Source organism: Oncorhynchus mykiss, chromosome 21, assembly GCF_057628025.1.
Source record: "Oncorhynchus mykiss isolate SJ-2025 chromosome 21, ASM5762802v1, whole genome shotgun sequence".
NCBI lineage: Eukaryota > Metazoa > Chordata > Actinopteri > Salmoniformes > Salmonidae > Oncorhynchus > Oncorhynchus mykiss.
Genome location: NC_143042.1, coordinates 37,472,649 through 37,494,894, shown reverse-complemented (window position 1 = coordinate 37,494,894; position 22,246 = coordinate 37,472,649). Strand labels below are relative to the sequence as shown.

Below are 22,246 nucleotides of genomic sequence, written 5' to 3'. Positions count from 1 at the left end.
ACTACAGACCCGGGTTCATGTGACACAACCGGCTGTGGCCGGGAGTTCCATAGGACAGCGCACAATTGGCCCAGCGTCGTTCGGGTTAGGGGAGGGTTTGGCCGGGGTTGCTTTCCTTTGCCCCGGTCGCAAGTCGAACGGTGTTTCCTCAGACACATTGGTGCGGCTGGCTCCGGGTTAAGCTGATGGGTGTTAAAAAGTGCGGTTAGGTGGGCCATATTTCGGAGGATACATGACTTCGCCTCTCCCGAGCCCGTTGAGGCGTTGCAGCGATGAGACGAGTTCATAATTGAAATTGGGAGCAAAAAAGGGGGTGAGAAAAATTAAGTGTCTACTAAAATGCAAGAATAATATTTTGCGTTTTAAAATGTCAGACCAAGGATGATCTCTAAACCTCTTGTGAAGTATTTCAAGAATTAAGATGAGGACTAAGTTATTCTCTACATACAAAGCATCTTTAATATACAGTACTTTGTAAACACTTGGACAAGAAAGTCATCTGAGTAAAGTGATGAACGATGTTGAACATAAAAGAGGCTAATAACAGGACTTTAGTTAAAGTTAGTTGTTAAACATTTATAAAAAGATAATACAGGGTTAAAGGCAGAATTGTTCCCAAAATCAGAATATATTCCATATTCCATACATTCCTCTTCCAGTTTTCAAATTGGACAAAACAGAAACTTCAAATTTAGCCATCTCACTTCTTTTCCATTCCCTCCTCTCCTTCCCTGAAGTTCCTCTTTCTTCTTTTCTTGTCTTTACTCAAAAGCTCCATCTCTTCTACACTTCTCTTTTCATTCTTCTTCCATCGTTTTTGTGTGTGAACTGTGGCATTTATTGACACATGGGGAGTTGGGACATAGTTTACTTCTTCTTAGACATACCAACGACGCGACCACTGCGACCGATGGCCTTGGTGTACTTGCCACGGACACCCCAGAAGCGCCTGAAACCACAGTGAGCCTTGTTCTTCTTCTGCCTCTCAAGAACCTCTCTCAGCTTGTTGTCCTGCACGTTAGCAAGGAACTGACTGTAATTGGCATCCTTTTCGTCCTTTCTTCTTTGCATTTCTTTCCTTCTGACTTCATTGAACTCTTGGTGTGATGGGATGGTCTCACACCTATTTGTAGAGCTGGAAGACTCTCCGTACTTGGTCAGACTTGTCTTTGTCTCACCGAGATGCGTTTCTCCCTTTACCACGACACCCTCTCTGTCCTTATCTACCCTTCTCACTACATCATCCTGTTCTATTTTCTCCACAGCATTATCCTCTTCTTTCCATGATGAACACCTGATGGGCAAAATATAGTCATGATGAAACACACGGAGTCTGCCTAATTTCTGACATATCTCTGGAGTCTGCTGTTTCTCTGTTATCAAAACCACATCATACCGTCTTGTTCCATCCACATCCTCTCTCCTGTGTGCATCTGTCTCCTGTCTTCTCTCTATCAAATCGTCATCTCTTCCTGTATCTGCCTTTCCTACATTTTCCTTTCTTCTGACCGCAACATGTGGTCCCTGTCCTTTATTTCCATCAACCCCGTGATGATCATCTCCACTTGTCTTTTTTTGAACATGCTCTCCAACCTCTGTAACCCCATCCTCTCGGAGTGAACCGCGAACTTGGTTGGTTCCATGGTTCTCACGATCTGAAGCATGTGCTTTGCGAGGGAAGGAAAATGAAAGACATCAGTGATACAGTTTCAAGGCAATTGATAAAAAGAGCACAGTTCATAAATAGTTCATAAATGAACTTACATTTCCTGTACACCAGTAGATAAGCACTCCAAGAACTAGAGAGAGAATCATTTGTTATCATACGTATTTAATTACTAACTGGAACGCCTGTTAATGTTCTGGTTCATACATTTGGCGATAAACTTTGGATACATAACTGGAAACACAAACACACGTGAAAAACAACATACCTGTCAATCAGTGGAGCTGGTTGGACCTGTAAGGGAGGAGCAGCAATGCATCAAAATTAAATAAATAGAATACATTTCCAATGGCCTTAGATAAGATTCTGACGGAGTAGCATGGCATTTCTGGTGATTCCCCACCAAATATATGCAAATATGAACTATAATCATATTTGTTCTTGAAGTGATAACCCTTGTCTGATTCACTCCAGTGGTGATTTTATCATGTCAATCTTGGTGGGCAAAACAACCAATTTGTTTAGATGCAGGCCAGCGAAGCCACTGCATAACTCTAAAAATGCATAAAATGCACTATAACGGTGACCAGAAACTGTTAGGGTCTACATCAAGCTGTCCCAACAGTGGAGCTTATGGCTGACTTGCTTAACCCAGTTACGGCTATGGGTTCCGCTAGTGGAACGTTTCGACCACAGCCAGTGAAATTGCAGAGCGCAATTTTTTTTATTTTTATATTTGAAATATTTAACTTTCATACAATCACAAGTGCAATACACCAAATGAAAGCTTTACTTCTTGTTAATCCAGCCACGGTGTCAGATTTCAAAAAGGCTTTACGGCAAAAGCAAACCATGCTATTATCTGAGGACATCACCCCATCAAACATACACATGACAATCATATTTCAACCCGCCAGGCGCGACACAGAACTCAGAAATAACGGTATAATTCATGCCTTACCTTTGAAGATCTTCTTCTGTTGGCACTCCAATATGTCCCATAAACATCACAAATGGTCCTTTTGTTCAGTAAATTCCGTCGTTATATCTCCAAAATGTCCATTTATTTGGCGCATTTGATTCAGAAAAACACTGGTTCCAACTCGCGCAACATGACTACAAAATGTCTAATAAGTTACCTGTAATCTTGGTCCAAACATTTTAAACAACTTTCCTAATACAACTTTAGGTATTTTTTAAAGTAAATAATCAATCAAATTTAAGACGGGATAAACTGCGTTCAATAGCGGATAAAAACAAAATGGTGCGAGCTTTCAGGGCATGCGCCCCAACCACAACAGTACACTTGGCTATCCACCCAGATAGGAAATGGCTACTTCTTCATTTCTCAAAGGAAAAACATCAACCAATTTCTAAAGACTGTTGACATCAAGTGGAAGCGATAGGAACTGCAAGCAAGTGCCTTAGAAATCTAGATCCACATAGAAACCTCATTGAAAACACTGTCACCTGAACAAAAAAATCCTGGATGGTTTGTCCTCTGGGTTTTGCCTGCCACATAAGTTTTGTTATACTCACATACTTCATTTGAACAGTTTTAGAAACTTTAGAGTGTTTTCTATCCAAATTATATGCATATCCTAGCTTCTGGGCCTGAGTAGCAGGCAGTTTACTTTGGGCACGCTTTTCATCCGGATGATAAAATACCGCCCTCTAGCCCGAAGAGGTAATAAATATGGTTTCTACTGACTCCTTGTGGATTTGTGTAACTGGATAAGAACCGCGTTCTCCTTCAATAATAATGAATGTCAACATGAGTTTAGACTTTTGAACCATACACCAACATTATTACATTCATGTTCAGTAAATTCATGATGTTTGTTCTTTTAATAATCAACACTTAGCTGTAAGTATAAGCAAGTGCAAGCAAACGAGCTGCGACGAGGTAGGCCTATTTATTCAGCACTTTCAAGATGGACAGCGACAGAAGTTCAGATAGATGTTAGTTCAGATACATTCAGCAAGATGTTGAGGCCTTAACTTTACTCTTCTTTAAGTCACAACGGAAAAAGAGAGAGAGAGAGAGACACAAACTCAGCGGTTAGCCTACCATTTGAAGTATTTTATTTGGCCTACGTGGTCTAAAAAGGAAGGACAATTCAACTACAAGGATCCACTTTTATAGACAATATACAGATGCACTGACAGCGCATTGCGCAAACAAAACAACCCTCACAATATCAATTGGAATTACAAGGGTCTATTACTGAACTTTTTGTTGAACAAAAGTATTTGAATGGGAAGAGACTGTCACTGGCAAACATGGTTACGAGAAGGGGATACTATAATATACTGTTGTTGGGTCTGTAACTTACAGACCCAACAACATTATATACTATCCCCTCATTATATACTATCCCCTCCTCGTGGAGAAAATCACCTGAGCTAATTATAACACACAAAGTAAGCAAAACAATTAAATGCATAATTCTAACATTGCCTAAAATTATGAATAATATACTAATGAGATAGACCTAATGTAAGCAATATAACAATGCAGATATACAAACTATGGCGGACAGAACGATAAGTGTTTAAGAGGCGAGCTGTAATTTCGATTAAGACATGAGCGAGCTGAGATGGAAGTAGTCTATATGCCACCTATTCCTCCAGCACTTTTGAAATGGACTGCGACATAATTCAGAACATGGGCCGTTCTTACAGTATTCTCCCTGTACACTAAGTCCCAATAGTAGGCTAAATTAACGGGGGCACATAAGAAGACAAGTAAAGCTCTTACAATGGAGGCACGTAGGCAGACAATGAAAGCTGTTACAATATTCAATGATGACATTTCTCTAAAACAGGCTATAGGCTACATGTGCACTACCAAGTCTGAACAGTAGCCTATATGCCTATTTGTAGGCTATATGACCTTTTGAAATGGACAGTGACATAATTCAGAACATGGGCCGTTCTTACAATATTCTCCCTGTACACCAAGTCCCAACAGTAGGCTAAAATGACGGGGGCACACAAGAAGACAATTAAAACTCTTACAATGGAGGCACGTAGGCAGACAATGAAAGCTGCTACAATATTCAATGATGACATTTCTCTAAAACAGGCCATAGGCTACATATACGCCACTAAGGCAGAACAGTTGTACAAACAGGCCCTGCAGTGCTGCCTCACAACTGCCACACAATTTAATGCATGCTATAATTCTGGCAAGCATGTACCTATTCTCCTGTTGTTGGTTGTGAAGGTTGATAGCTCATCTATATGCGGTGTCTAGCTGAGCCACAATGTTTGATTTCCCCAGCAATCCGAGTTTAACAGCATTGTCTATATGTGATGCACAATTCTCATGTTTTGAGAGCGACAGATGTTTTAAATCCTTGAACCCAGACTTGGACCACACACGCTCCCCACTGAATAGCAGGCAGGGGAAGTAAAATAGGGATTGCTTTGAGATGCCAAACCATTCATTGTTGAATTTGCAATTTCCGACTTGTTGTGAAATGTTTATGTCCAAAGACGTTTTATCCTTAATTTCTCTTCAAATGACAAGGATTGAAAAGGATGTGCCAGTAGATTGTCAACATGATTCATAATGATGACTGCTTGCCAATCTTGCGAGCTAAGAGTTTGAAAATATGATGTTGACATAATCAGTCTAATCAAAGCTACGGTAGATAAAACATGATTTGACGTCCTTTTACCAGTGGCCAATGACCTTGAGCCTTCTTGGATGGGCAGTTCTAATATAACTCTATGGCAGCACCCAAGGGGCTTGAATTTTCTAGCTCTCCCTGTAGAATTTGCAGTGACATGGTGTCCCCTTGAGTGACAGAACACTGAGCCAATCACGGCACAGCTAGAGAACATTACCAACCCCTACGCTCCGTATTTTTCCGCTGGCTGCCCCACCACCATAGAAATCACTTAGCTAGGCTGAAACACCTACATTTTGGAGCTGCCTTCCTCAAGAAAGAAAAAAATAGACCATGTTTGTATGCGGCTTTATTAACTCAACGATTTTTTGTTTTTACATTGTTTGCAAACTGACATCTGACACGTATTAATGCCACCTGCCCTGAACAACGGGTCGCCACTGATTCACTCACAGAACCAAATAAAATGGCAAATACAATTTATGATATTAGAAAAATGATGGTATAGGCTGTATTCAATTAAATAAATAAAATAACATTGCCTACCTTTGTAACGTATGAGTCATTGAACTCATACCAGTTATGATCTTCAAAGGACTTGATCTTAGCAGTGTAGTGTCCACATCCAAGACTTCCGAAATGGTCCACAATCGCATAGAGTTCATATTCACATTTCTGTTCAGATAAATCAAAAGACATGCCATTAACTGAACTACAGATGTAAAAACAGACATCACAAAATATTTTATCTTTCCGATGGGCAATAAAGTGAAGGCAATATACAGTACAACAGAATTATCCGTTTAATTTAGTATGGCTACATTGCAAAGCCCTAAATGTAGACTTGTATGAGAACAGAACCTGCTGAATAAAGGTTTAGTAAGTAGTCTACCTCTGTCTGGAGTGTGTGAGGCACATCCACGCAGCAGTTGATTTTGACATATGACATGCTGTAGTAGTCAAATTCAAACCGCTTGAGGAGCAGAGTAAGAATTTCTGGGTGATATTCCATCTTGCATTCCTATAGGTGACAGAGGGAGGCATTGTAATACAATATCTTCTTCAGTCAAAAGCTTGACGTCCATTTCTGAGAAGCCTTTGGTACAATAATTAAAGCTGCACTAAGCAGCAATGCTCCGCCATTTCCTGGTTGCTAAAATTCGAATAGGTTGCCTAATTTCAGTTTATGTTTCAAAATAAGCACGTATAGCGTAGAGAATAATTGTACCATCTAAATTGCTGTGAAATACTGTATTTTTTCCATTACCAAAAATATTGTATTTTCTGTTTGAAGTTGGTGTACAAAACAGAAAGTAAAAGACACGAAAACTAAACTTAAGAACAGGAAGCATATTAATAGTGCACAGAACTACCGCTTCTTAGATATGATTTCAATGAGAAGGACATATATACATATATAATTATCTTTAATTTGGTATTCTAAATGTCACTACTCACAATGGTTGCATCTAATTTCTTTTCACATTCATCACAGTACATCTGGTTTTCCCCAGTGACAGATGTAGACTTGAAGAACTCCTTAAAGCCATCTTTCTGAAAACATTTTGTGTTTCTGTGTTATCTTTCTCCAACAACTTGATATTCTTTCCATTAATTTATTTTTAATGTCATATTATATCAACTTATAATATTAACTACAATACCATGATCATGAAAACTGAGACAAAAAGGAGAGTAAGCCTACACACATGCCAAATTACGACATAATGCATTCCCACGACAATTATGCTAATATTGAATAACAATAACGTAGGCTATGGCATTTAAAGTGTTGGTTAGTCCTGTCATGATCATATTTGCCATCATAAAACAATGTTTTTTTGCTTTAGGTTAAGATATATTTTTCCTACCACACTGTAGGTTTTGTAAGAGTCAGAGGGATCTGCTATTGAGAGGGGCAGTGTCCAAAATGGACCAAATCCATCACTCATCACATGTTTTCCTAAACAGGTAGTGATGTGCCTCAATTGTCCTTTGAAGATCTGGAGACAAACTATTGTCAGTCTTGTCATATCATAACTTATAAACATTGCATGGTTAGCTATCAGGTTTTGCCCAAGATGAGGTAAGTAAATGCAGTAGCCTACCTTTGACACTTCAGGATTGACCATGCCTAAAATCTTCTCAAAATACTCAGCCGCATCACATTGCATGTATACTGGGGGGGGAGGGATGGGGGGGACAATGAAGGGTCTTCTACTACAAATAACTACAAACACTATACTTAATACTACATAACATCACAAGCTGTACATCTAACAAAGTTGCAGAATTTTTAAATGTATTATTTAGCAGCTATGAAAGCTCAACTCACCATCATCAATGCCTAGTATTGATGAGATGCCCTTTGTGTTAGTTTCAATTTCACGTAAAGTTGTAAACAACTTTTTCAGCTGAAGATCAACAGTGTCTTCTTCTTGAGGAGGCCTATTACTGTAAAAAAAAAAAGAAAGACTGATTTTGTTAACTTCTTAGGGCTGAAATCCTGTTAACCTCTTGAAGCTAGGGGGCACTATTTTTATGTTTGGAAAAATAATGTTCCCAAAGTAAACAATCTATTTCTCAGGACCAGATGCTAGAATATGCATATAATTGACAGATCGGGATAGAAAACACTCTAAAGTTTCCAAAACTGTCAAAATATTGTATGTGAGTATAACAGAACTGATATTGCAGGCGAAACCCTGAGAAAAATCAAACCAGGCTTTTATTTTGAAAACTCCATGTTCCTTAGCCTCCCATTGCTCCATTAAAGGGATATCAACCAGATTCCTTTTCCTATCGCTTCCTCAAGGTGTCAACAGTCTTCAGACATAGTTTCAGGCTTTTATTTTGAAAAATGAGCCAGAACGATAACATTGTGTCAAGTGGTCACATGAGTTTTGCTCACGCAACAGAATTTGGACAGCTATTGTTTTTCCCTCTCCTACTGTGAAAGACATTTGCGGTTGATATATTATTGATTATATATTTTAAAAACAACCTGAGGATTGATTATAAAAAACCTTTGACATGTTTCTGTGGACATTACGGATATTATTTGGAATTTGTCTGCGTTATCGTGACCGCTCTTTCCTGTGGATTTCTGAACACATCGTTTACCTTTGATGATCTTTGGATGTTTTCACTCATGAGACTCCCAGTTACACAATAAATGTTCCTTTTGTTCCATAAAGATTATTTTTATACCCAAAATACCTCCGTTTGTTTTGATCGTTATGTTCAGAAATCCCTGGAAAGAGCGGTCACGACAACGCAGACAAATTGCAAATAGTATCCGTAATGTCCACATAAACATGTCAAACTTTTTTATAATCAATCCTCAGGTTGTTTTAAAAATATATAATCGCTAATATATCAACCACAACTGTCTTTTGCAATGGGAGAGGGAAAGGTAATGGCTGCCCAAACTCTCTTGCGCATACAAAACGCTGCTGGCACCCGGCCATACAATGACGCAATGTTATCTTTCTCGCTCATTTTTCAAAATAAAAGCACGAAACTATGTCTAAAGACTGTTGACACCTTGAGGAAGTAATAAGAAAAGGAATCTGGTTGATATCACTTTAAATGGAGCAAAGGCAGGCTATGGAACATGGAGTTTTCAAAATAGAAGCCACTTCCTGGTTTGATTTTCCTCAGGGTTTTGCCTGCAATATCAGTTATGTTATACTCACAGACAATATTTTGACCGTTTTGGAAACTTTAGAGTGTTTTCTATCCAATATTAATAATATGCATATATTAGCAACTGAGACTGAGGAGCAGGCCGTTTACTTTGGGAAACTTATTCATCCAAGCTACTCAATACTGCCCCCCAGCCATAAGAAGTTAAGATATACAGTATATGAGATGTTTAGTATTAATCTCAGTGTACTGTGTAATGATAATGTTTCTATAGGATGACTCAGAGACATGTATTTAGTTAGATACATGGCTCTGGTAAGATTCAATCTATTTCTAATACTTTCACGGAGATACAGTATCCTTGGCACACAGAGTAAGAATGGAAAACCTTTCAACAGCCTCTCTGAATTCTTTAGTCATGAAGAGGACCTGCAGCACACTGTTCAAATAACACGTTGCCCCTTGATTATACAGGCCATGGTGTTCTGAAAGGAATAAAGTTGTCAATTAGTGCACAAATGATAAGATACAGATATAGCTGCATTGTGTTGTACTGTACATACAGTAAATCACATACCTGGTCCTGGGGTGGGAAGTATGCTTTTGAGCCTCGGTAGTGTCTTGTTGAAATGTTCAGCTCCATTGTTTACAGTAGGTTTCACAGTCCAAATAAACGCCATAGAACACCCACTTAATGACCTGGAAATGTAAGATTTTATCAAAATGAATTGCTCTCAAGATTTCCAACACCAGAATGTTTCTACTTGCATTGATAGGCTAATGAAAGAATACAATGGGATTATCAAATCAAATGCAACATTTATATTTGTCAGTTGAGTTATCCAAAAGTGTTTCTAGTTTGTTTAGTTAATAGAGCAATACAAGAAAATCGAATGTAGGCTAGACTATACATATTATTCAATCCAAATGTACCGATTTATTCGTGTATTCTTGTAGCCGAAAAGCGTCCCTTCGAGTTGTCACCTCTAAGGAAAAACAACGACGTTGAACCGGCTTCACTTTCGATTTCGGCTATTCCTGTCAGTATCACAATATAACAAATATGAACGCCTTTTTTAAATAGTCCTTTTTAGCAAAGTTGTCCTTGTGAAGGCACACTCAGAAAATAATTAAACGTTGAATTGTTTTTCAATCACATCAAACGAAACTCTATCGTTAAAGGGGCAATCTTCGATAGATACATACATGTTTGGACTTAATTTAATATATATAGGCTTGGCTCTATGATTCTTGAAGAATATAACTTTAAATGCATGAGTTGATCAGATAATGCAATGTTTTAATCGTATATTGAATTATTATAGTAAGGTTTCAGGCGGCCCACCTAGTGTTTCTAATCACAATTGGACACACTGACAACTTTATGTTTCTGCATTAATTCTCTGCATGGACGAAAATAAATGAATAAATAGTCAACCAAAATATTTAAATATGGATACTGTAACTGTTATTTTTCCAAATGAATGAGTCAGAGAGAGAGTCCAGAATTGGGAGAACATTAATTTATTGTTGAATATTGTTGTTGTTGAAGACTTCCATACAATGAAGTCACAGATAAAATAAAAATGAATTGAGAAGTTCTGGTAGCAGGTTCAGAGAATAAACTAAATGCTTTCTGGCCACATGTTGTTTATATTTTGTTTAAGAAAGAGCCCATACATTTATCAACATCAGTTCGTGTGGTTTGGCAATGGGATTGGCAGTGAGATTCATATAACAAGACTACAGTATTAAAAAGACATCAACATGCATTCAGAGATTCTCTCTTCTCTCCAATCGTCAATGTCTCCATCCCCCAGGCACCCTCATCACTAGCTGAATGACAGACTGGTTCTGGATCCCATATGAGGAGAGCACGGACGAGTCCTCCAGCTGTTTGTTTGTGAAAATCAGTCGCAGGGTCTCCAGATTGTCCCCTAAAAAGGTCAGATGTTTTAGTCAATACAGTTGATAACTAATAGAATTTCCTTAATCACTGCTCAAGCATTACCCCCGAAATTAAATTCAATACTTAATGTAGTTAATAATCGAATTACATTTAATGAAACTCTCATAATGATTGATGATTAATGATTCCACTGTGGAATGAATATCTCTCTACCTGAGTTCCCCGGGAGTCTTTCAGAAATTTTATTTTTCAGTTGCAGTACTGTCATACTGTTCATTTGTTCTTCCGTATTGCTCACGTCTATTACCATTTTCTCCCCTCTGAATCCAATCACGATGACCTGGTAGATCTTTCCCATGGTTATGAATGTGCGTGAGCTGCTCAGGTGTCCGAGTTTTTCTGTCAATTGGTGTAACTGTTTGTATGTGAGAGAATAAGGAAGGCAAAATGCTCCTCCTTCTCAGAAGCACATGACAAATAATAAACAAACCTAACTTTTGAGTGCAGAAATTAAACTGAAAGTAGGTACAGTGACTTGGGATCCCAGGGGAATTCCATCAAAGTAAATTAACAATAAACACGTTTGACTCAATACATGTGGTGACTGAGATCCGCCAGCTGATACAGGTTTATCTGCATTACAACGCTGCAAATGTTATGAGAACATCCTCAAATGAATGCAGTCAACGTCATTTACAGTATATCACGTGTCTTCTTGAAACTTGAAAGTGAACGCTTCTGGTGTTGAATAACAAGTCCAAGGGATAAACAAGGGCTTAGAGTTACTCGCGGCGGGAAATTTTATTCCGTGAACGCGGTCCAGGCACAGCATTCATTCAAGGGAGAGCACACCTGCCTCCGGTGGTTATATCATCGTCCCCCGGGTGAGTGTGAAGAAGTAGGATTACTGTACAAGACAGTGAAGATAGAGAGCAACACGATGACAACCCAACAGCAGGAGGAAGAAAAGCGATATGACCCCGGAGACACCACGCTCAAGTTCGTCAACCGACAGGACGATTTAGATCGTAAGCAATCCATTTAATCAATAAACCAACATTATCCAGGTAAAATAAAATAAGAAAAAATGTGGTATTCATTATTACTTAGCTCCAACTAGTCAATGTTCTCTTCGTTCCTGGAGGAACATAGTCAGTGGTGTAATGTGCGTAGGTAAAAATACTTTAAAGTACTACTTAAGTAGTTTGTGGTATCTGTACTTTACTTGACTATTTATATTTTTTTACATCTTTTACTTTTACTCCACTACGTTCTTAAAGATAATGTACTTTTTACTCCATACGTTTTCCCTGACACCCAGAAATAGCTACTCGTTGCATTTTGAATGCAGGACAGGATAATGGTCCAATTCACGCACTTATCAAGATAACATCCCTGGTCATCCCTACTGCCTCTGATCTGGCGGACTCACTAGCCTTTGATCTGGCGGACTCACTAAACACAAATGTTTAGTTTGTAAATTATGTCTGAGTGTTGGCGTGTGCCACAAGTAAATCGTGCCATCTGGTTTGCTTAATTAATATAAGGAATTAGAAATTATTTCTACTTTAACGTTTGATACTTAAGTATATTTGAGCAATTACATTTACTTTTGATACTTGATATTGATATTTAAAACCAAATACTTTTTGACTTTTACTCAAGTTGTATTTTACTGAGTGACTTTCACTTTTACTCGAGTCATTTTCTATTAGGGTATCTTTACTTTTACTTAAGTATGACACTTGGGTATTTTTTCAACCACTGAACATGTTTTCCAGAGCTTCTCATTATTACATTTCCTCGTTTTGTTCTCAGCCCTAGATAACGACACTGAGACTCTGAAGGCAGAGATGTCTTGTGGTCATGCGGTAACCCCGGAGTCACTGACCGGATGGTGTCGCAGCCTACTGGACCAGGTAGGCCTACTCGCTATTCCTTAAAGGGGCAATCTGTATTTGAAATAATAACAAAGCAGGCACCCCTGCACTGTTTTGGTAAAAAGCTGAGGGGTTGGGCTGGAGAAATGAAACCTTTCCCAAATTCATAAACAGAGCTATGGATGCAAGGACTGACCATGATATCAGAATTATAGTTTTAACCATGTTCTGAGGCTGTACAGTGTTTATTTACATTTACTTTGTTCACAAACATTAGAGTAAAACAAGCGTTAATGTGGAGTTCTGATGGGGTATGACCAATGATGTGTATAAACCCTGGATGACTGACAGGGGGCACTGTGTTGAAGCCACCTTGCAGCCACCTTGATACTCCTCCTGAATTGTAAAAAATATTTAGAAAACTACAGAAATGCATTTATTACTGTTTACATTTGTTTTTGACACGTTTATTTTATTACAGACACCTTAATGCATACTTTTAAATTATATTATGTGAGTTTAACAAAAAAAAGAAAAAAATATCTAAAAACATTTTCCTTAAAGTATATATTTTTGGTACTAATTTTACTGGGGGAAAAAAAACTTAAATACATGTCATTTGTCCTACAGCATTTCATTGAAATACTGTAGGATTCCGTTAATTCCTATGGAGGACTGCTCCTACTTGGGAGTGGCAATATGCCCAACCGGTGGCTTCAAAGCCTCTCAATGGCCCAAGCATAGCATCAGCATTGGGTATGACAGTTGAACGTAAGCTCATATACTGAGTGTACAAAACATTAGGAACACCTTCCTAATATTGAGTTGTACCCCCTTTTCCCTCAGAGCAGCCTCAATTCTTTAAGGCATGAACTCTCCAAGGTGTTAAAAGTGTTCCACAGGGATGTTGGCCCATGTTGACTCCAATGCTTCCCACAGCTGTGTAAAGTTGGTTGGATGTCCTTTGGGTGGTGGACCATTCTTGATACATACGGCAAACGATTAAGCATGAAAAACCCAGCGGCATTGCAGTTCTTGGCACAAACCGGTGTGCCTGGCACCTACTACCATACCCTATTCAAAGACACTATAATCTTTTGTCGAGCTGCCTGATGGCACTGATAAATGCAGAAAATCAGCAATCAAATAAACGTTCTACCTCAGCTACCATGTTATTTTTGGGAAGCATATTTGATTCTGAGTTCGAACATATAAAGTTTGTATGTGAAAACTACTTCTAAAACCCACATACATTCAGTTGTTCTGAATTCCCTTTACTCGCACTAAAGTGGGAGGCTTGCTCGGCTGGCACTACCACATGCGCAGATCAAATACACCGCTGGAATGCCAATTAAGGTGTTCAAGTGTCCTAATCATTCAAAAGCTTTTGGTTTAATTAATTTATTGTCACTGGAGCCTACCGGTGTAACTGCTAAACTGCTTGCTAACTGTACACTGTACTACATGATTGTAGCATGTTAACTAACGCGTTAGTTCTAGTAGCTATGTTGACTTGATGTTAGCTAATATGGTGACAACAATGTAGGCTGTGTGTAGCGGTTAGCGGTTATGATACGAAGGTTTAGCTTGGAAAGTTTTTTTTGCCTGGTCACAGACCCATGTGTTGTGCACTGAAGTCCACAAGTCAAGGGAAAGGTGAGAGGAGGAGAGTGCGTAGGTGCAAGAAGGAATTATACAACGAGCAAAATGATCATGCTGTTTGTATATGGTTACTATGAAAGTGAACTGTGTTTGCTTGTGATCGGGGACGTATTCATTCTGCCGATTCTGTTGAAAAATGTTTCTTAAATGGAAGCAAACGGAACGAAACAGGGATAAACATACCTGAGTTTGTCCAATAGAAACTATAATGTTCAACTTTTGGACTAATGATTACACCCTAGATCAGCTAGATGCAGGCAAACTTGTGCAAGGCGATATTTAATATGTCAATAGCCCTATTCGCACCGGACTAGTATTACTATAGAACTTCGGTTATGTAATTACCACAGTATGTCAGTTTTGCCAAGATTCGGATGGGATTAGTTTTACTAAACTGCCCCTGTAATATTTTTTTTTTCCCTCATTCAAAATTGACCGTTATGACGGAAGCCTGGAGGCTCTTCTAGGCGTGAAGGTATTTGAAGTGTCTAGGGATAGCCTAATGTTGACCTAATGGCCTTCAGTTCAGAGAAAGTCAAAATAAGAATGCATATCAATAAGAATCATGAACTGTAATCTATGCAGACATTTAATGAACTGACATATTTCGCAATTTATCAATTCATTGGCACAATATTGTCCATTTCATTTTTTTTAAAGAGAAGTACGGCACTAGGACTGTTGATATGTAACAAAACAGATCTTTCATCTGTAGGCTATGTGCATAGCGCTTTGTTTTAAGCGTCAATTTGGTCCCATGTTCTTACCCCAACTGGGTGCAGCACCTGTTAAACTCTGTAATATCCCTCAAAACACAGGGATGACTGACATGGCAGATTCAGATGGGACTAAAATGACAAATATGGTCATTTGTGCTCGTGCACATAATTACATTACCTGAGCTCCCCCATTAAACGTTACCCTGTCCGAATAGGGCTAATGTCTGTCACCTTGATTCCTCAAATTTCTCTCGACCTGTGTTGTAAACTTTCATTCAATTGGCTAGGTTGTAGCAACCTCATGATGGGTACAGGGAACATTTTGAGTATCAGGTAGTAGCCTACACCTGTCGATGTTACATTGAGCTGGGTTAATGGACTATGAATGACAGTCATCCAATATGCTGTAATAGAAATAAGGCCATGCTCATAAAACATTTTATCGTCTCCCCCGCATCTTAAATGAGCCGACCGCCACTTCTGTGTATGTAAACGTACTCTATGTCATGGAAAGAGCATGTGTCCTTAATGTTTTGTATACTCAGTATATATTAGGCCAAACCTATTACAGTGAATTTAGGCAACCACCACCTGTGCAATGCATAAATGCTTTTGTCTGACACACGTGTTGTGCCAATTAATTGAAGTTGAACATTCTCATTTTTGGAATGGCAAGTTCACTTTCTCACCCATAAACGCATGCCAAGTGCAAGTGCGCTGCCCAGCAGTTCACATCAGCAAGATGTGGGGCCTTTTCATTAGGTGTGACGTCTGACATGGATAGGTAAAATAATGATTATGATCACATTTCCTCAATTTAAATATTAGACCTATGGAGACACCTATACATTTGGCAGCCAAGCATGAGTGATCATTGTAGCCTTTTATCGTCTAGACATGTTGTTAAAATATCTTCACGCCTAGAATAAAAACCACCAGGTTTCCATCATAGACTCAATTGAATTAAAAAATGTAAAAAAAAACAATTACAGGGGGCAGTTTAGAAAAATGAACCCCATGCAAATCTTCCTCTGGAATAAGGCACATGTTTGGAAAATAATTACCTAACCAACGTCTCTAGTAAAACTATAGCTGTCTCTCTCCCTCCCTTCAAACTTCCCATGTCAAGGCCCCTTTGCATAAAACATCTTCATGTTCTACAATCAAGACAAGATAGCCAAATTGCTTCAGAACATAATAAACCACGTTTCGTGTAGTTACCTTTTGCCTTAACTTGTTCATATTACTTTCTAGTACGTCAAGCTAGCTTACAAAGTAGCTACAGCTAACTAGCCAGCTAGCTTTGTAGCTTGTGCACCTTCCATTGTTTAGATAAGTAGCATAAGTGTCCTTATGACCTCATAGTGTGGAATTCTAATAATAAAAAATACATGCACTGCCCCTTTAAGAATCAGTGGGTATATAGGGCCTATCATTTATCATAAATTCATATTAAATAGGTGGACATAGAGCCGAACTAACCATATTGATCGAACAAGTTATATATTTTAATATGAATTACATCATGCATATTATATATATTGCACTATTTTGATATCCAATGTCCATCCATTTTCCTTGAAAACTTTTCTTCTTTGTCCTCCCAGAGTCAGTTCAAGTTTTTGTGCCCTGCACTTGAGGATGGCACCTTTGTGAAGTGTGGTGCTGAGTGGTCTTACCAGGAGGTACGTAGGCTGGCTGTTCTGACCACTGAGGAGATGGAGCACTTTGAGAAGACCATGGCAGCTTTGGCTGCTGCCACATACTGTGAATACAAATCAGTGAGTGCATGTCTCATTGTTCAAATGATTTATTTGCAAGCTTTTAAAAAAAACTTCTGTATAGATTATTATTATTTTATTTATTATACCTATATTTTATCAGGGAGTCATACTGAGACCAAGGTCTCTTTTTACAGATGAGCCCTGAATGACATAAATGACAGAAAATACACACATCAATATAAATACATAATGCAAGCAGAAAGGAAGAAACACATTCATCAGTAATAAGGTCCTCAATCAGCTTTCTGAATGAACCTAGAACAGGCCGGGGCAATTCTTCTCCATGGAGGGCCACATTACAACATATTTTGGCCATTGCGGGCCAGAATCATATTACAGGATTATACATCATGTGTATGACAATGTTGACAGATATATCTACTGTAAATCACATCCAGATATGCCACTTATTTTACTTGTTTAACATGCACAGAAATAAACCACATCCATGTTCTCATTTTGGTAGGTATTTTCATTATTAAACATGCAATGAACTACACTGAGTGAAAAGTACACTTTGCATTCAGCACCACGGACAGAACTCTTGTCAACGGGTATGCGCAAAAACACAAGAAAGAGAGAGAGCTCAACATTACATTTAAACAACTCAAGTGTGAGGAGTGAAGTCTCTGATGGGCATTGACTAGAGCAGTGAAGTCGGCTATAGTTTCTGATGTCGTTATGCACAGGATTGCTGAGAGGTGAGAGTCAGTAAGAGATGATCTTTGCCTTGACTTATTATATTTCATCACTGAAAATGTCTGTTCACATACATAGGTTGACCCAAACAGTACAAACATCATCTGAGCATGACTCCTAATCATGGGAAAGTTTTGTTCATCGAGAGATGCATAGAACCTCGTCAGTGACATTGTTTTGAATAGTTCTCCAATCACTGCACCAGACTGAAGATCGATAAGCTCAAGTTGCAGGTCAGTGGGAGTGTTATCCACATTGAAGGTGAAAGGAAACCAACAGCATGTCATTTTCCAACACTATGAAATCCTCAAAACGACGAGGAAACTCACCGTTCAAAGCATGCAGCAGTGATGTATACTTCTCCCGCTGGTCATCTGATAGGGAACAGACTAGTAGTGTAGAAAGGTGGGTGAGATTGTTGGCTTCTACTTGACGTGTCAGGAGGAGTAATTTTCCCTTGAAGGCTTTGACAAGGCTGTACATCTGATGTGTGAAAAGGCCCTTCCCTTGTAGTTTGGAATTCAGTTCATTCATGAGGGCCATGATGTCCACGGTGAAGGCAAAATCAGCCAACCATTCTTATTCTTGCAGTTGAGGGAAATCCACATATGTTCCTTTCATTTTCCAAAACTCAGCAATCTCTGACTTCAGGCTCCACACCAAACTCAGACATCTCACGTTTGTGCGGTAAGGACATTTAGAAAATTGTTCCACAAATAAGGTGCAAGAAAACTAAAGGCTGATTTACCTAACTCAGTTGAGACCAAAGGAATTTACAGCATTAACCATCCCAGAGACCGGGTGTGGTAACTCGTATGTCTAAAGTTTAGTAAAGATGTTAGGTACATTGGGACATTTTGTAAAAGGGCTTTATAAATGAAAATATAGCAATGTATCAACCAATGTATCAGTGGGCCAACCAACTTTCTGGTAGAGAATGCAGTGATGAGTACTAAACTTTTTGCCCGTAATAAAGTGCAGTGCGCTGTGATAAACTGCATCTAATGGCTTTAATGGAGTGGCAGTAATAATAAGGCATAATATACATACAACTACAGAGCTATGAACAGGTGGGTGGGGACAGATCACCTCTTAAAACCTCTTTGGGCTGCAATCCCGTTCACGGGATGATATGACAACAGCCAGTGAAAGTGCAGGGCGCCAAATTCAAAACAACAGAAATCTCATAATTAAAGTTCCTCAAACATACATGTATCTTATATCGTTTTAAAGGTTTTCTTGTTGTTAATCCCACCACAGTGTCCGATTTCAAATAGGATTTACGGTGAAAGCACCACAAACGATTATGTTAGGTCACCACCAAGCCACAGAAAAACACAGCCATTTTCCCAGCCAAAGAGAGGAGTCACAAAAAGCACAAATAGAGATAAAATGAATCACTAACCTTTGATGATCTTCATCAGATGACTCTCATAGGACTTCATGTTACACAATACATGCATGCTTTGTTTGATAAAGTTAATATTTCAATAAAAAAAATCAGAGTTTACATTGGCGCGTTACATTCACTAGTTCCAAAAACATCCAGTGATTTTGCATAGCCACATCATTAAACATAAATACTCATCATAAATGGAGATGATAATACAAGTTATACACATGGAATTATAGATATACCTGTCCTTAATGCAACCGCTGTGTCAGATTTCAAAAAAACTTTACAGAAAAAGCAAACCATGCAATGATCAGAACAATCAAGTCAAAATAGCCACCATGTTGTAGTCAACATAAACCATAAATTACATGCTAAATATGACCTTACCTTTGATGATCTTCATCAGAATGCACTCCAATGAATCCCAGGTCCACAATAAATGCTTGATTTGTTCGATAATGTCCGTTATTTATGTCCAATTAGCTACTTTTGTTAGCGCGTTTGGTATACATATCCAAACGCTCGTTCTGGTCAGCGTTACGTCGGACAAAAACTTCAAAAAGTTATATTACAGGTCGAAGAAACATTTCAAACTAAGTACTGAATCAATCATTAGGATGTTTTTATCATTAATCTTCCAACCAGAGTATTCCTTTGTGTCTTCAGGATCCATGGAACACAGGTCGCTATCATGTGAAATGCGCGTGACCAGAAAATGGCTGACTGCCAGACACCTGATTCATTCTGCTGTCATTCAGTCCCACAACACAGTAGAAGCCTCATTCAAATTTCTATAGACGGTTTACATCTAGTGGAAGCCCTAGGAAGTGCAACTTCATTAATATCTCAAGTGGATTTCAATGAGAACTGTGTTGAGTACATACCAACCTCAGATTTCTCACTTCCTGTTTTGATTTCGCCTCAGGTTGTTGCCTGCCATATGAGTTCTGTTATACTCACAGACATCATTCAAACAGTTTTAGAAACTTCAGAGTGTTTTCTATCCAATACTAATAATACATATATTAGCAACTGAGACTGAGGAGCAGGCCGTTTACTTTGGGCACCTTATTCATCCAAGCTACTCAATACTGCCCCTCAGCCATAAGAAGTTTTAACTACAGTACATAGGTTTGGTCAGAGATTCTTTACTGTGTTATCCAAAAAAAGTAATTGCATATGTTTTATTCAGCTATATCATCATGAATCTCTGCATGCAGGCAGTAATAGGATTTTCTAATCTCCCCCTCTTACCCTACCCTATTTTATAACAGTGCCCTGTCTGCGAAACCTTTGTAGAGAGAGAGGACCTTACCAACCTCAGTGTCCTCTGCACAGTGTGCACTGCAGACAAAGGTCAGAGGTATGAGTTCTGCTGGCAGTGCCTGAAGCAGTGGAAAGGTCCCGCGCCACGCTCTGACCGCTGTGACAACGATGGCTGTATCAACCAGGACCTGGAACTGCTGAAGAACTGCGAAACCACGTCTCTCCCTCAGGTGGCAGGTGTCACCGACTGCCCCTCCATTCGCGCCTGTCCCACCTGTGGCCAACGGGTGGAACACGACAAGACTGGTTGTAAGAATATTCTCTGTCCAAGGTGCAATAAAGAGTTCTGCTTTGTGTGCCTTAAGCTCACGGAGGAGTGCTTGGAGACCAGCTCATATTTCATAGCCTGCTCTGCTGGTGTTGCCCCTAGGCAGACCTCTATACCCACCTGGAATAGAAACTGAAAAATAAGATACCTCTTATTCCCTGCATACTGGAAACTCTGCTTACATTGTCTCCAACAGAACACGTAGGTAGAAATCTTGCTCCACATACACATTTCTTCTCCATATATTGTACAATGAGAGTTTGTGTGCAGTGCTTCATGTGAAGCATAATGTTTTATTTTACCATCTTATAATCTTAGATATTATACAAAGCGAGTTTCATAGTGTGTAGACTCAGAGCTTTATGTTAATTATGATTTCTATATCATCTTATCATTATTATCATGTTGCTTATGTGGATCATCATGTAATGTAATAAACTACCGACAAAAGTAACAAACTTCATCAGTTCGATATTGATGTTTTTGTGCTCCATAACAATAATGGAAATCAGACGGATGTCTTCCTTTCGGGACACAGAGTTTTGAGATCAGAATAATAAAAGGAGGAAGAAAATGCTCATACCAGTAGCAAACATCTACCCAATAATATAGTATTTTACTGGTAAAACAAAACCCTTCAACTCAAAAGGTACCTTTACCCGAGCCTGTGCAGATCTTAAGTGATATCTTATCAAGCATTCCATTAGATGTAAAAGGACTAGGCTAACACATAATGCATGAAAGAAGAGCTTTTAAGCATCAGTAACACGTAGCTTTCAACATACAGTAAATCTAAGGGATATAGAAGTGGAGAAATGCTTTGTTTTAAATCAGTGACAAGAGAAATGATTAATAACTGTGTTCATTTTGTGCCACTAAACAATCCTTGACGATACAACAACAATAATACAATATTAGAATTACGAACACATTCAAGGACATTGTAATATCAAAGGGCAAATTCATGGGCATAAATGTGTATGGACGAATATTTAAAATGTGTATGCTCTTCTGAGACAAATATCAAAAACAGTCTGACAGTGAGGTCTGTAGGCTATGCACTGGATAGGCTATCAGACATGCAGGGACAGACAGTGTAGTGCAGTGGTACTCAACTACTAATTGAGAGGGTCCAGTGACACAAATTTCCTAGGTGGCAAAGGTCCGGATGGATATCTTCCTTTTTCGGCGCTTTGGTACAGCATAGTAACAAACGTAGTCGTCTATGACTTAGAAAACATGTTATATACAATTTCAGTGACGCAACATCTACCCATCTGAAGATCTGTTTTGCTTCTCCTGACAACTATCTCACATTTGTGACCAAGAAGGGGTTATGGATGAGCAGCAGCAGTTCTCTTCCAACAGTGAAGTCATCAAAGCGTGCCTTGAAGTTATCCACAATTGGCCCAGCGTTGTCCGGTTTACGGGAGGGTTTGGCCTGCAGGGATGTTCTTGTCCCATCACGCTCTAGCGACTCCTGTGGCAGGCCGGGCGCAATGCACGCTGACACGATCGCCAGGTGTACGATGTTTTAAAAAGTAAACTTAACGTCTATACTGATACACCATACTAGGTACGCACATACACTTCAATCATTACAATATTTTTGTGCACTCTAGAAAACAACATACACTTCGTTTTACACGTA

The 22,246-nt window shown here is 38.9% G+C and overlaps 3 protein-coding genes across 9 annotated transcripts; 1 reads left to right on the top strand and 2 right to left on the bottom strand.

Moving 5' to 3' along the window:
• Positions 1–436: 436 nt before the first annotated feature.
• Positions 437–9,991, bottom strand: LOC110500500 (ubl carboxyl-terminal hydrolase 18). Of its 7 annotated transcripts, none has more exons than XM_021577895.3 (13): positions 9,886–9,991; positions 9,530–9,651; positions 9,341–9,437; positions 7,640–7,758; positions 7,413–7,483; positions 7,176–7,307; positions 6,763–6,858; positions 6,197–6,325; positions 5,851–5,979; positions 1,935–1,960; positions 1,765–1,799; positions 1,397–1,667; positions 437–1,294 (listed from the first exon to the last, which is right to left on the bottom strand). In XM_021577895.3, the coding sequence occupies exons 2-13, from the start codon at positions 9,630–9,632 to the stop codon at positions 868–870; spliced, it is 1,635 nt and encodes a 544-aa protein (XP_021433570.3). In that variant the 5' UTR covers positions 9,633–9,651; positions 9,886–9,991; the 3' UTR covers positions 437–867. The 7 variants fall into 7 exon arrangements, with proteins under 7 accessions (XP_021433570.3, XP_090070705.1, XP_021433569.3 ...); XM_090214579.1 differs by having other exon boundaries at positions 6,763–6,854; positions 9,886–9,982; XM_021577894.3 differs by having other exon boundaries at positions 437–1,667; positions 9,886–9,990.
• A 469-nt stretch (positions 9,992–10,460) lies between these two features.
• On the bottom strand, positions 10,461–11,329 carry LOC110500499 (uncharacterized). The gene is made up of 2 exons (XM_090214575.1): positions 11,075–11,329; positions 10,461–10,889 (listed from the first exon to the last, which is right to left on the bottom strand). Exons 1-2 carry the CDS (start codon positions 11,217–11,219, stop codon positions 10,753–10,755), a joined length of 282 nt encoding a protein of 93 aa, XP_090070701.1. The 5' UTR covers positions 11,220–11,329; the 3' UTR covers positions 10,461–10,752.
• On the top strand, positions 11,324–21,058 carry si:ch211-212k18.15 (putative E3 ubiquitin-protein ligase RNF144A-A). The gene is made up of 4 exons (XM_021577893.3): positions 11,324–11,889; positions 12,680–12,780; positions 16,730–16,903; positions 20,276–21,058. Exons 1-4 carry the CDS (start codon positions 11,802–11,804, stop codon positions 20,729–20,731), a joined length of 819 nt encoding a protein of 272 aa, XP_021433568.2. The 5' UTR covers positions 11,324–11,801; the 3' UTR covers positions 20,732–21,058.
• Positions 21,059–22,246: the final 1,188 nt, after the last annotated feature.